General features: G+C 39.8%; 1 protein-coding gene across 3 annotated transcripts; it reads left to right on the forward strand.

Moving 5' to 3' along the window:
• The first annotated feature begins 387 nt into the window (after positions 1-387).
• Positions 388-11788, forward strand: SPIC (Spi-C transcription factor). Of its 3 annotated transcripts, XM_049821821.1 has the most exons (7): positions 388-412; positions 1614-1707; positions 3156-3182; positions 3809-3902; positions 5556-5668; positions 6615-6723; positions 10204-11788. In XM_049821821.1, the coding sequence occupies exons 3-7, from the start codon at positions 3180-3182 to the stop codon at positions 10629-10631; spliced, it is 747 nt and encodes a 248-aa protein (XP_049677778.1). In that variant the 5' UTR covers positions 388-412; positions 1614-1707; positions 3156-3179; the 3' UTR covers positions 10632-11788. The 3 variants fall into 3 exon arrangements, with proteins under 3 accessions (XP_049677778.1, XP_049677779.1, XP_049677777.1); XM_049821822.1 differs by lacking the exon at positions 388-412 and having other exon boundaries at positions 1527-1707; XM_049821820.1 differs by lacking the exons at positions 388-412; positions 1614-1707; positions 3156-3182 and having other exon boundaries at positions 3752-3902.
• Positions 11789-13674: the final 1886 nt, after the last annotated feature.

A 13674-nucleotide genomic window follows, 5' to 3' on the forward strand; every position in this document is an offset into this window, starting at 1 on the left:
TTGTTTCTCACCCTTTTCTTCCGCTTCTGCTTCCTTCTTACTCATTTCATTACTCTGCTCCAGCGTGGTCCCTCTACGGGCCACAGTCCCTTTGGGGACTCCTCTGACCTTACCCTCCCCTCATGCCCCTGTTTCTCTCCTTGTCACCTCCTTCCCTCCTTGTCCCCTCTGGTGTCCCCTCCCAAGGTTTGTCTCCCCCCCTTTGGCATTTTCTGCCCTTTCCTCAGTATGTTTTCACAGAGGCACCGCACACGCGTCTGACGGGCTCCGCTTTGGCACGTGGTGGGTCCGTTGCGGAGCCAGCTGGAATCGGCTGTGACCAGCTCAGGACAGCCCTGACCTGCTCCACAGTGGCCGCCCCTCCAGTTTCATGACCAGGATAAGTGGGGAGAACAGGACTGCCCAGCTTCAGGTAGAGATGGAAGAGTAGGCAGGTCAGATTGCATCATCAGGGGCCTATTAGGTCATCACTTACTGGGAAGGCACTCAGGAGGGATCTTGAAGCTCATTCGTAATTTTAAATCCGTTCCATACTTCTACTTCAGGAAAGAACTGAACCATGATTTCTATGCTTTTTTCGTGTTGCAAAGTAACTGCATGTAGAAAGGAAGTTAACTGTGTAACCGTATTTTGGCCTGCAATCAGTGCTGAGTCACAATGTGATGTTTCAAGAGCACAGTTGCAGGTTAATTTTCCTTTATAAGCCCAAGTCACGCCAGAGAAGTGCTACAAAATGGAACTTGTAGTTCAAAAAAACACTAAAAGAAGATATTCTGAAACTTCTTGGTGCAAATTTTGAAAAGGCAGCTTGCAACTGAAACCAGCAGAAATGGTTGATGCTAAATTTGGCTTCAAATTTCTTCCACTCAGCCAGCATTCATAACCAGGCTAGTTCTTGACTATGGTTCTTGGTTGAGGGAGTATAGATAAATACTGTAAGAGGCGATTACTATTTTACAGCAGTTTCATGACAAATGCTGAGGAAATGTTGTAAAATGTGCCTCTGAAAGACTTGGCTGCAAAGAGCTACAGCACGAGGTAGATTATGTCAGCAATAAGAGTTTTTGTACTGAAAAACATAGAGTTCTCATTCCGTAGGATGCAACATCATGGCTTGTAGCTGCTCAGAAAGTGTGTGGCAAATTAGCAATTACAACTTGTCTGAATCTTTACTGAATACTTCAGTAAATGCTTCAGGGCTGGGCCTGGGCTGCAAACATGAGCTTTGAAGCAGAGTTCTGAAATACCCTCAGACTCTTATTCTGAGGTCTAGTTTGATCTGCTTCTTACACCGAGCTAAGCAGGAGGTTCAGATAAAACCTCAAAGTCCACTGCAGTCTATATGGGATGGATGAGGGATGTAGGGTTTTGCCCTAGACATACCATAATGGTGACAGTTTTGTTAGGATGTGCCATAGCCAAAAGGAATCTCTCCCAGTGCTTAGAATCTGCATGTTTTGAGCAATAGTTAAAACATTTCATTGTATTTTGTATCAGTATAAATCACCCTTCTTTTGTGCAGAATGAAGGGCCATGCTAGCCGTTTACTATACCTTTACTCTCGAAAAAATCCCTAGCCAAAACACTTCCCTAAAATCAGCTATTTAATGCAGCCCCTTTGCCAGCCCATTGCTGTGGGAACTCAGTCTTTCATTTATTTATGAAACCAGACAGATTCGTGTCTTGCGTGTGGAACTGAAATTCTAGGTAAGTGTCCAGACTTTTTTTTAAACTTACTTAAGGTGTGATTTTTTTCTTTTTTGGCATGAATTCAGCTTGTGTAAATGGTATGACCATTCAACAGTACCTTGTTGATACTTGCACATTTTAGGCTTTGAAAGGCATCAACAGTAGATGTTCCGTCAAGGTTACCAAGTATCAGTTTGGAGTTTGAGTTAGACAAAAGCAATTTAAGGAAAGTGAATTACTAAATATTAGGGGAACACAGTATGAGGATCTTTAAAAAGGAGATTCATGTCTTTCATTTCTACAGCTCTGTACCCCAAGAATCTGTGGCCACCATTGCAGCTAAAGGATTAATGTGGTCAATTCGGGCTTTAGAATAAGATCCGTTTATTGAAATGCTTGCTGCACTGAAGTTAAAGAGAAAAATCCCATTGACTTCAGTGAGGTCAATTTACCGAATCACCAGAATTTCACCATGTATGCGTGGTCACCAAAATTTAAAAAAAACTTTTACAGATTTTGACAGTACTTTTTAACATACTTATCTGAGGCATAATTACCAGGTCAGAACATTCATGGTTAGTCTTGGATAAAATTCTTACTTATTTACATTTATGTATCTCGTCTCTCCTTTGCATTTTAAAGCATCACACAGACACCAATCTTGCAACTGCTGAAATCACTGCCAAAATGCCCAGTATTTTCAAGAGGTTATAATCAAACACTTACTATGTAAAAATACTGATAGATTTATTATTAAATTTACAATTCTGAAATAACAATGTAAATGAGAACAGGAAAAAACCTGCAAGGCGATAAAAGCTGATTATTGTAGTCTGTAACAAATATAAATAAAAAAGAGGTATTGAGGAATTGTTTCTAAGTAATGTTGCATATAAAGTATAATCCATCTTAAACTGGCTGCAAATATGTCTATTCATACTGTTTACTAAACAATCAAATTTGCTTCTGGAACTCACAATTAGTCTGAGGGTTTATGTATATTTATCTGCATTATGAAAAAACCCTAAGCTTGTTTCAACTGTGTCTGCAAACCAAAGGGACTTAAACACTTGCGTTTAATTCAGGTCAGTATTTTCTTTTGGAAATTAGTAGTTGTACTAACTGAGACTGAATGTCAGCAATAACACATTTTCACTTCATAGTGTCTGTAAAAAATGTGTTTACAATGATGTGGATAATAATCTAAAAGTTACAGTATTAATGAAACTGGAAACTAGTAAGGAAAAATAATATGAATTTAAAAAACAAAATAAAATGTTGCAAGTATATAATTGCATTAAAATATCACTTTCTAATCCTAAATTACTTTTATCTGTGTTATTACATACGTTTCATCTCATCACTGGAAATACAGAGTTATTTCATTTAGTTAGTTTTATTTATACTGAGAGAATTATTACCTATTTTGAAACATACATTTTAAAAATATTGTTTATTTTAAACAGGATTCAAGTTTTGATATCCAAATAATGGTAAGTTTACAATGCCTTTATTCTCTTTCATTATCTAGTGCTTCAGATATGCTACAGAAAACTCTTAGGCACATTCAGATTTGGGGGATTTTTTTGCTTTTTAGAACAAGGTGTAGTAAAATGATAATAAACAGTTTTCTGAAAATCCACATTGGGCTTTCTATAATGGGATAGTATAGCATTTTCTCTGCATAACCGCTCCGTAACTTGTGTGTAACAATTTTTGTCATGTCAGTGTTATTGAGTGATAACTTTAGCTTCATAAATCATGTTACACAAGTGACGCGTACCTCTGTATTACATACTATAAAACACTCCAATAACAGTAACACCCTTTATGTAAACTTCTGCTGCAAATTAAGGAAATGAACCTTGAAACATTTGCACCAGTGAGTAATGTTACCCGTGTGAGTTGTCCCACTGACCTCAAAGAGACTTCTCAGAGGAGTGAGAACTTTCTTATAATAGTAAACAATTACGGTAATGCCTCAGTGCCTGCAAAATACATATTCCAGGAGGATGTATATTCTCTATAATCACTGTATTTATTTGGGATTTTCTGACTGACAATGTTGAAAGAACCAGCCTGGTCTTTCCTGGCTCCCAACAGAAAAATGTTCTTGCAGAGTTTTCCTGACCAAGACGTACTGGGCCAGGCTTTCGAAGATGCGCTAGAAGTACTGCAGCAGCACTCTGACAGAGAAATGCAGTATTCACCAGGTAAAAAAGACCATTATTCCATTTCATCTACCACTTTGTATTTTTACAGGAAAGTACATCTTGATGCACATAGGTGGGAGATTAATTTCCCAGAGGTGGATTAATGGACAGCAGAGGGGTATGTTGGGAGGATGAAAAGGGGGAAGAATATTTGGAGTTTTTCTGCCCCTCCATTAGTACTGCCCAGTGTGGTGTGCATCTGCTGTGTCACAGCATGGGGAAACTCTTGGACAGTGCCCTCTTCTACCTTCTCCTCAGTACTAGCTGAGGTGCACTGAGCCCAGATTTCCTATAATCAGAGGATATATGACCACAGTGCAACAGCCATTTTCCAGTTTTAATGTTTTAATTGAAAAATGCCCTTCTGTTATGCTCCGAATAAGCTCATAATAACAATGAATTCCAGTGGGGGGAAAAAAAAAAGAAAAAAAGACCACAAATCCAACAGGTGAAATTAATTTCCACAATTGCTTTTTTTTACATTAAAATATACATTTTAAATATTTTTATGTAGAAATGATAGTTTGAGTCTGGATAATTAATAGAAAAGTGTTTTTCTTGGCTTCAAGCATTTTATACTTTACAAAACTTAAAATACAGGAAAGCTGTAAATTGTTCCAGTTCAGGCAAGGTTTTGGCAATTAAATGAATATAAAATTTAAGATCTGTGTTTGCTGTTTTTACATTATAAACAGAAATGAAAGGAAAATAGGAGGCTACATCACAAACCCCCTAAGTTCAGAACAAAATATCTATTGTCTTTTGTGTGGAATGAATTTCATACGAGGAAGTTTATTTACATATTATCTATTATATACTGAAATGTAAATAAGACCTCTTGGGCCATATCTTCAGCTTTTGTTAATAAATTTTTGGCTCCACTGCATTGTTAATTTACACATGCTGAAGGATCCACTATACTAATTACTTGCAATGTTCTTGCCTGTATCTGTTGTTAGGGCCGATGGAGAAAGGTATAAAACACTTGCAACACAGTGGTTAGTATGTCCCACAGCTGCAGCCACATTTCCACTTGCAATAGATGTACCCTCCAAAATATTTTTCTGACCACGTGCAGTGCGTAATTTATTCCAAGTGCCTCAGTCCGGTCTTCGCCTTTGCTTCTTTTAAACATCCTAAGGTCTTGGGTTCCTTCGGTGTCGTTCTTTTAGGCACTGCAGATGCTCTGATGCTCCTTCACTTCATTCACAGTTGGAGACTCTGACTTGCATTGTACTAATGGCCTGCAGAACTGTGTGACATTCCTTTTTCTAATACATGCAGTATAGTAGTCTATAATTATTCTATTCATTATGTTTGGTGATCTGTTTGGCCCTCCTTTTTCTAGTAACCAAACTACTTCACGACACTACGAAATATCTGACATTTTGTCTTAACAAATATTGCTTGTCATCATGAAGGCAAACAAAACCAGCCCAAGGGTGCAATTAACAGCAACAGTACAGATTATGTTGGATAACCTGCTGATATGAAACATCTTGGCTCTGGAGACTTTATTATCGAGAAGGCAGCCATAAGATAAATGCTTTTTGACAGACCCAGCAGCATGTTAGACTGTTTGCTGCTGGTTTTTTTCCCCTTCTTCTCTCCCTTTTACTCACTCAGGTTTCACTCCATCCTCCTAATTCTCAGGTTATAAAAATTGCCTGACCGCGCTCAACCATCACCACCACCTCCGAGCAAGTCCTAGCTACTCTGCAGCACCATCTACAGAGGACCAAGGGTATACCTGGCGAAACGTGATTGTAAGTGAACTGATTACTAATAACAGAGTCAGACATAAATGGAAAATTGGCTGCCCATTTGTGATTTCCAGTACAAATCATTATACTGACTCTAACAGAAATTTGGTCTGCCCAGGCATGATTCAGATTCAACTGCCTTGGGAAATATTTGCAAAACATGTTTAATAGTCTCTTTTTAGGAGTCAGCTGTTTGCCTCTGGTGCTCTTCTGTGGTTCATCATGTAACATGACAACTAACAAACCAATCTACTAGTACGATAGGGAAAAGGGCTTCTCGCTATTACCTGGCAACAAGCAGAGAAGAACAACTTCCAACCTCCGCACAGCTTCTGCTGCTGTGAGAAAGTACCGCGCCTTTGATTTCTTCAACAGCATTTTCCTCTAAGAGTGCTGGGAAGACTAGCATTGTCTGAACTCTGAGCTCAGCTTCAGCCTGCAGAGTCCATATTCATTCTTAAAAACACTGGGAGTGTGGCTTCCAGGAGTGATGGAAAATTAATATTGCGTGGGAGATAATTTCAGGTAAACAGATTCCGTAAAAGCCCGTTTTCAACGAGCAGATCAGCGACAACATGACACAGGAGCTACAGAGTCTGTAGGGGCCACTGTCCAGGTGGCTGTTGGCTTTTTTACTAACTCTGGAAACAGAGTCTACTGTTGCTCCTCTGCCTCAAGCAGAAGGGCTGAAGGTCCAGAGTGAGGCAATTACTCTGTTTTCCCTCTCATACCTCCCCTCGTGGGCAGCCCTTCCCCCTGGACACAAATCAGTGCTGCTTATTATTACTGGTACAGCACACTGCATGTCTCCGTGGCTGAGAAAAGTCTTCCATGGCTGAGGTGATGAAAGGCTGCATTTTGAAGGCTTCAGGCAATTAAGTACTACAAGTTTCTTTTCCCTCAGAGAATGTACTCTATTAGTAACTCTTCTTTGTCTTAATTCTTGAAGAACAGTGCAGTGGATTTTTATGCGGATGAGACTGTCTACCATACGCTGCAGAATACTCCAGAAAGCCAAGTGATGCATGCTGCTGCTGGCCAGCCAAAAGCAGGGAAAGGTGTGTAGAAAGAGCATATCTTGATATGTACATTATGTTACTTCAAAAAATCTCCTGGCAAATTATGCTTTCTCTTTTTCCTAATTTTTGTTACTTTTAACGGGAAAAAATAAGTTAACATTTAACGGTAACTAGAATACAACTGCTAGTGTTCAATTCCTATCTGCTAAATCTCATAAGGTAAGATACATGTGTTATCATCTTATTCTGTCCTCTTGTTTAGTACATGGAAAAACAAACCAGAGATGTGTTTCACTCCAAATCATCTGGGATGAAGTCTGACACAAAGAAGTAAATCTAGCTGTCAATAATGTCTTTATCCACTTTAATAGCTTACTTTATTTCATGTGGTCCAACAAGGAGTGGTTTTCTTGAAGGTTTTTCACATACATCAATATTATTGCACCTGATTTTATGCCTTTGTTTACTTTTCAGATTACCTCTTAGCTTTTGTCACTTCCAGTGTGCATTTTTATAGCTATTTTTGTGGTCCTTTTGGTTGTCTTTGCTTGAGTAGATATCTATTTTGCAAAGAATAGGTCGGGTGACTTTGTTCATTACAGTACTTCTTTTGTTACTGCATTCATTCTTTGGTTTTTGTTTGGGACTCAGGATCCTTTCTATGACTCTGCTAGATAAGATTTCCACAGCTTCCACTCTGAGCTGTTGTACCTACTTTTGACCGTGGGGTCTTTTTGAGTAGCTTCCTGGTTTTGCTGCTTTTTGAAATCCCCTGCTCTCAACTTTAACCACATGTTGTCAGTTTTTGGTATCATCTCTTCCTATTGATGCTGAACACTGTGGTTTATGTTGCTCAATAGCAACTACTACTACTACTACTACTACTACTATTACAAATTCCTTGGGGCGATGGGAAGAGAGTAGCCTCTGCTTTTAAGTTCTGTAGTTCTAATACTTGAAATTCACTATTGCAAAGAAAAACCTTTCAATCCAGAATGTTGCTTTTCTAAGTCTTACCCAGTGTTGCACTGGGGAATTTTACATGTCAGTATCTGGATTCACCTTCAGTTGTTACTGCTCTCTTAAACTTCATTTCCTGTTTCATATTTCTTTTACATTATTATCAATGTTCTTTTCCAGAAGACATAAATTTTCAGATACTGCATAATTTTTCAGAATGACTGACTATTCTTATGGCGGGGGGTTGTGTCCTCTTACGGGTTCTTTGTGTCCATGGTGATATTCCTGCCAGAAACTGTGACTTGTGGGACTATTTCCACTATACCTAAATAAATTTAGTCCTCCTGGCTTCTTATTGAGACATGAGAGGTTTTCTGTACATTAGCAAGTAGCGTGGCCCTTTAGGAATAGATCTGTAGATGAAACAATCAATACTGAGGACCCAAAGTCTGTGTTTAAAGCGTTTCTCAAGGGTTTATTTAGGGCAATCTCTAGGCTGGCTGCAAGTTCTGAAAGCTGCAGTGACTTAGACATGCTTCTGGAAAGCACCTTTGAGTTAGGTCTCTTCTGAAAGGAGTCCAATTCATGCACGTCAAGACATTCCATGATCTGAACTAAAGCTTGGTGAGTGGAGACAATCAAGAGAGGTACTTCAGAAATGCATCTGAATTAGACACACCCAGAGGCAATTAGGCTGCTTCAGGACAATTCAGCACAGAAATCTAATACAGACACTCTGAAAGACCTTCTGGAGGAAACTGCCACTCTCCAGTGACCACATAAGAAACCTGCAGACACTAGCCTGCTAGCTTAGACTGATGGTTAGGGCCTGAAAATGAATTTACGCACTAGCTTATGCAATGAGGTGCAGTATAAAGATCTGTGAACTAACCCCAGCTCAAACTGGTGCATCCACATTGTGTGGCACTGGTGATAACAGCTGGGCTCTAGTAACATAGCTGCATTAACACATAAGAGCAAATAAGCCCTCTCAAACCAAGACATCAGCTCGATGTGTCTAGAAAGTGTCTAGAAATAAAAATTTGGCCAGAAATGACAGCTGAAAAAAGAGGACAGACAGAATGAAATCAGATGCTGCTGCAGACATGGCTACACTACTGTTTTCCAGCAGAGACTCAGTCCGTAATAGTGTGTGGATTTTCCCCGATCTTATTTTTTCTACCAGAGGTTCATAGGTTTATAAGATAATTCAGGTTGGAGGGGACTTAAGGAGGTCACCTACTAAGAAGTGTTTACTGTGATCAGGCAGTGTCCTTCACCAGTTTGCTTTTAAGCTTCTCATCTTGGTAATACTACATGTATTTCTAGTAGAATAGGTACTTCTAGTCACAGGCCGATTTTTATTTAGATAATGAAATTTTATTAATTTTTTGGAAAGTACCTCTGATTTCAGGCTCTTCTTCTTCCTAGTCTGACTGTCACTTCTCTCCTCTTTCCTTATCACCAGATGCAGAATTACTGTCATCCCTAACAGATGTCTTGGCTTGACCTCAGTGTTCCTTAGCAACTGTTACTTTTCCCCTGTTCCTAGTTTTAAATAGCCACACAAGACAAGACTTTATGAACTTTAGGTGCAGCTGCTTGTTTCCACTTTGGTTAAAGTGGAAGCCGTTCTTCTGCATAGACTCTGCTTTCTGCAAAATGTTCCTCTTTGTCTCATAATCTTAAATTCTTCCTCCTTATGGCAGCTTCTTGGTCACCCTTGACTTTGCGAAGGGAACTAGAAGTAATTCAGAGAGAGGGATCCACAAGACCTAAGTGAAACTAAATAAGCTTCACTAGTAAACTCAAGTTTGAGAGCTGAGCCTGTGGGGAGAAGCACTTAGTTAACTGACAAATATTGCAGTACTGAGCTTGCTTCATCCTCCATGGGAATGCAAGGTGACACTTCTGCACTTTTTCACAAAACTGCAGACTACCTGAAGGTCTAGCTCCTTTTTGACTAGGTGAGGTTTATTGTTCAAAACTAGCTTGCTCTCCTCACTCACCCACTCACGCTTTCTTGTGTCAGACTACCTTGCATTCCCTAAACAGTCCTGAAACAAACCTGACAAAACTGAGTCATCTCAAAAGCTTTGAGTTTTGATTAAGCAGGGAAAGCATTTATTCAAAAACATTCAGACTGGCTCTCCAGAACCTCTTTCCCTCGCTGTCTGAGGATGTAATTTCCTGCAGTGGGTTCCTCGACCATGCGTCTGCGCGGCATGTGTCTGAAGACTGCTGAAAGTGGCTTCTGAGTCCTACCACTACAGTGAAGTCACCAGATATATGTCATGATCCCCAAATAACGTGCTCTTGAAACTCTAATGACCAAATCCTTTTCTGTCACCACAGATCTGTACATGTTTCAGAACGATCATCTCATTTGCTGTTGCTGGTCTTCCACTGAATAGTTTATACTGATCTTTTAATTTGTGACAGGGTATTAGGTTCACCTATGCTTTTGCTTGTAAGATCCCTTCCAGAAAAAGACAACTGCTCATCTTTTAAAACAAGTATAAGTTCTGTTCTGACATTTTGTACTGTATTTCTCAATAGGTAGAAAAAAACTTCGACTGTTTGAGTACCTCCATGAGTCTCTGTATGATCCAGCTATGGCAAACTGCATCCAGTGGGTGGATAAGCCCAATGGTGTCTTCCAGTTTGTCTCCAAAAACAAGGAGAAACTTGCAGAGCTGTGGGGAGAAAGAAAGGGAAACCGCAAGATCATGACATATCAGAAAATGGCCAGAGCACTGAGGAATTATGGAAGAACAGGTGAAATCATTAAAATTCGAAGGAAGCTGACATACCAGTTCAGTGCTGTTGTTTTACAGAGACTTGCTCCATCTTATTTCTTGGGAAAAGAAACAGTTTATCATCCGTACATTCAGTCTAATCAAGAATATCAGTGTGCAGATGACTGGATCAGTTACAATAATTACATGTATAACAATGGTTATGCATTACAGCATGCTAACAGCTAGACATATCTTTCACATAAACAGGTCTTTGTTAGATTCCAGCACAGGAACTCTTCTCTGTACATAGCTTTTCTTTTAAGATATCATGCAAACATATGAAGAGGAGGGTTTTGAAAGTGATACTGGCCTAGTTTTGATCCTTTTGAAGTTAATGATAAATGGTCATTGACTATTGAAGAAAACCGGCAGCTGTAGGGCACATTCTATTCTCCATGACATTAATCAGAGGAATTACTTCAGATTCAAGCTGGTATATCCAAGATCAGTATCAAGGCTTCTGTCTGTTAGTGGACAACAAAGATCCCATCCTGACAACACTTGCTGGAAGTTTTATTCATATCCCCAGCATTTCCAATCAGAATTTACATGCTGTTGTACCACAGCACATGCACTCCCTATCATTTGGGTGCATGTGAATTAGAAAGGGAAGAGATTTGCCAACTGCATGAAGCTACTGTCTGCTTTTTTCCTCAATGTTCTTTATTAATAAGAGACATTTTCTGAGTGAATGCCTGGCTGAATGATAGAGTCTACATGAAGGTGCACCTGTTGGACAAGCTGTTAATCCTTAATCACTTAAATTAACATATCTTAGCACAGATCCTGACATATGGTATTAGGATTGCCAGGTGCACATTTCACTGTTGGCAGTGGATTCATTGGGAAAGTGACCATACCATGAGAGGGTTAGTAAAGGATTATGCTTTTCACAAAGTTATTTACAGTCCTTCTGCCACTAATAGGAGAAGCTGCACTTTTGTCCAGCAGTTCTGTACTCACCTAACAAACATAGCTTTGTTATTTATTTTTGGAATTATAACTTTATACATATAAGTACAATTTCACTTCTCCAGCTCTTTTCCTACAAGGGAATGCAGCTGAAAGGCTCAGTGATTTTACACTCTCTTCATGGGGAAGAAGGACTAAATTTAGGTAAAAAGAGAGTACTAGCTCCTTATTCCAGGATGATACCTATAAATATACTTTTTCTCATGCTTGATCAACTTGTATCATCATATGAGTTGTCTATTGTGCCAAAATACTTCCATTCAACTGCATTCAATTCCAAGTTCTGCATTTTGCTTCAAGTGAGTGCAGGCCTGGATATTAATAAAGACAAAATTAATTTCTGTGGAGAGGTATAAATGGTGGCCTGATATGTTTGATGAAATTCACTGACTTTGATAGTTGCCCCTTCGTCTAACTCCTGCTTACTTGTACAGGGATATAATTTTATGTAATAGACACAATGCAGTACACTCCACTCAAGCAAAATTCAAGGTTTTGAGTTAGCACTTTGGTAAGATGAAAGATATGTACTCTTAGAAATCTGAAGCATGTTAAATAGCACTAAAAACAGACCCAGATTTTAAGTCAGTAAAATAAGAAGGTCATAACTGTGTTGTTAATATTTCATTTTGAGTGTAGTGTCCTGTAAAATGTAAACATTACTACAAAATAGACACAAGAATGCCTCTGGTCTTCTAGAACTGAATCTGGATCCTGCTGTAGCACTGAACACAGTGGGATTTTAACTCTTACAAAGGACTAACGTCTTTCAGTTGGGATGTCTTCACTATGTGAGCACATATGTAAATACAACACTTCAAATGTCATAATGTACATAAACTGCCAAGAAACTGCACAGTTCAGTTACTCCGCATCTGTCACCCATTGCACACTGACTTTATGCTATTTACAAGGCTGGTAACATACACTGGATTAAGGGTCTGCTTTCTGCAAAGTGCTTCCTTAATCAATATGTTTAGATTCACTTTCCTCAGCCTCATCTACTTGTTAAGAAAATAAATACTCACTCAGATTCTGTGTTACCTTTTTAACTTAGGTATAAACATTAGCATTTGCTTCCTATAAAGCTGGTAACCAGGTGAGATGTTACAGCTGCAGCTGGGAGAGCAGTACAGAGCTGAAAGAGAAGAGCATACGGGGTAAGAACTAAAGGAAACTCAGTCAGGGAAGAAATGAGGGAATCATAACAGGAAGAGACAGATTCCAGCCACAGGAGTAACCACGGGGACTGACAGTGTTAGAAAGAGATTTCTTTGAAAAAAATGTAGCCCCCCTCCCCCTGCTTCCACCCCCTCAATCAAATGTACCTGGAGAGATTTTAGAAGCTCCTACTGTAGTTCTGTGGCTATACAGAAGGATATTTAACTGTGCAATGCACTGATACTGGGCTTACATACAGAAAAGATTCTTGACTGCTAGCAACACTTTAACCTAGCAAAGACAGGTTAAATCATAAACAAAACCACATGGTTACCAAATAAGTGAAGCGCCGACTTAGACTTACTGAGGTCTGAAATCAGGTGTAGCTGGTTTTAACTGTGAAATATTTAACCACTGAAACAACACACCAAGGGATGTGCTGGATTCATTGTTTCTCAGCAGCTTTAACCCAAGACGATACCCATTTCTAAGATGTACAGTACCGCAATAAAGTCATAGTACAGTCACAGCCATACCACAAGACACAAGGCTGAATGTAAGAAATCCGACTCCTGCTAGTCTCAGTATTCGCAGGATCCTGTCATGTAACTCCATGTAGGAAATTCGAGGCTACCTGCGGAGATGTAAACGGAACTGAGGTGGGTGCTAGTAGGGCATTTTTATTCCCAGTGCAGTCCCCTGTGCACCTCACCCCCCATCACTGTCCTCCCACCCTCAGCCTCCGTGTGGCATCTCCTCCCTCCCACGTGCACAGGTTTGGACACAAGATGTGATGGTGCCAAGCATCCAGGGGAAACATGAGAGGCAGCTTCCAAGACAGAAGCTTTATCCCGTACACGTAACTCCTGATAGCTGGCCATTGCTGCCATTGCTGGCTTCGACTTTGTCTCTCTCCTGTCTCCTTTCTGCTCACCCCCAGCAGAAAGCAATCTGCCTGCCCACCCATCTGCCTATCTGACTTAGAGGCTGCATCTTGCCTTGGAAGACCCTGGGATAGGGCTTAGGAGTGGGGAAAGAAGCCGGGCTCCTCCCAGCTCCCACACTCAGTACCCCACTTTAAAGGATATCCCAGTTT

Source organism: Accipiter gentilis, chromosome 18 (assembly GCF_929443795.1).
Source record: "Accipiter gentilis chromosome 18, bAccGen1.1, whole genome shotgun sequence".
NCBI classification, from domain to species: domain Eukaryota; kingdom Metazoa; phylum Chordata; class Aves; order Accipitriformes; family Accipitridae; genus Astur; species Astur gentilis.

Coding starts and splice junctions, on each gene's coding strand:
- SPIC (XM_049821820.1), top strand. CDS start 3,752: ATGTTGAAAGAACCAGCCTGGTCTTTCCTGGCTCCCAACAGAAAAATG. Junction 3,903..5,555: donor AGAAATGCAGTATTCACCAG/GTAAAAAAGACC, acceptor CCTAATTCTCAG/GTTATAAAAATTGCCTGACC. Junction 6,724..10,203: donor CCAGCCAAAAGCAGGGAAAG/GTGTGTAGAAAG, acceptor ATTTCTCAATAG/GTAGAAAAAAACTTCGACTG.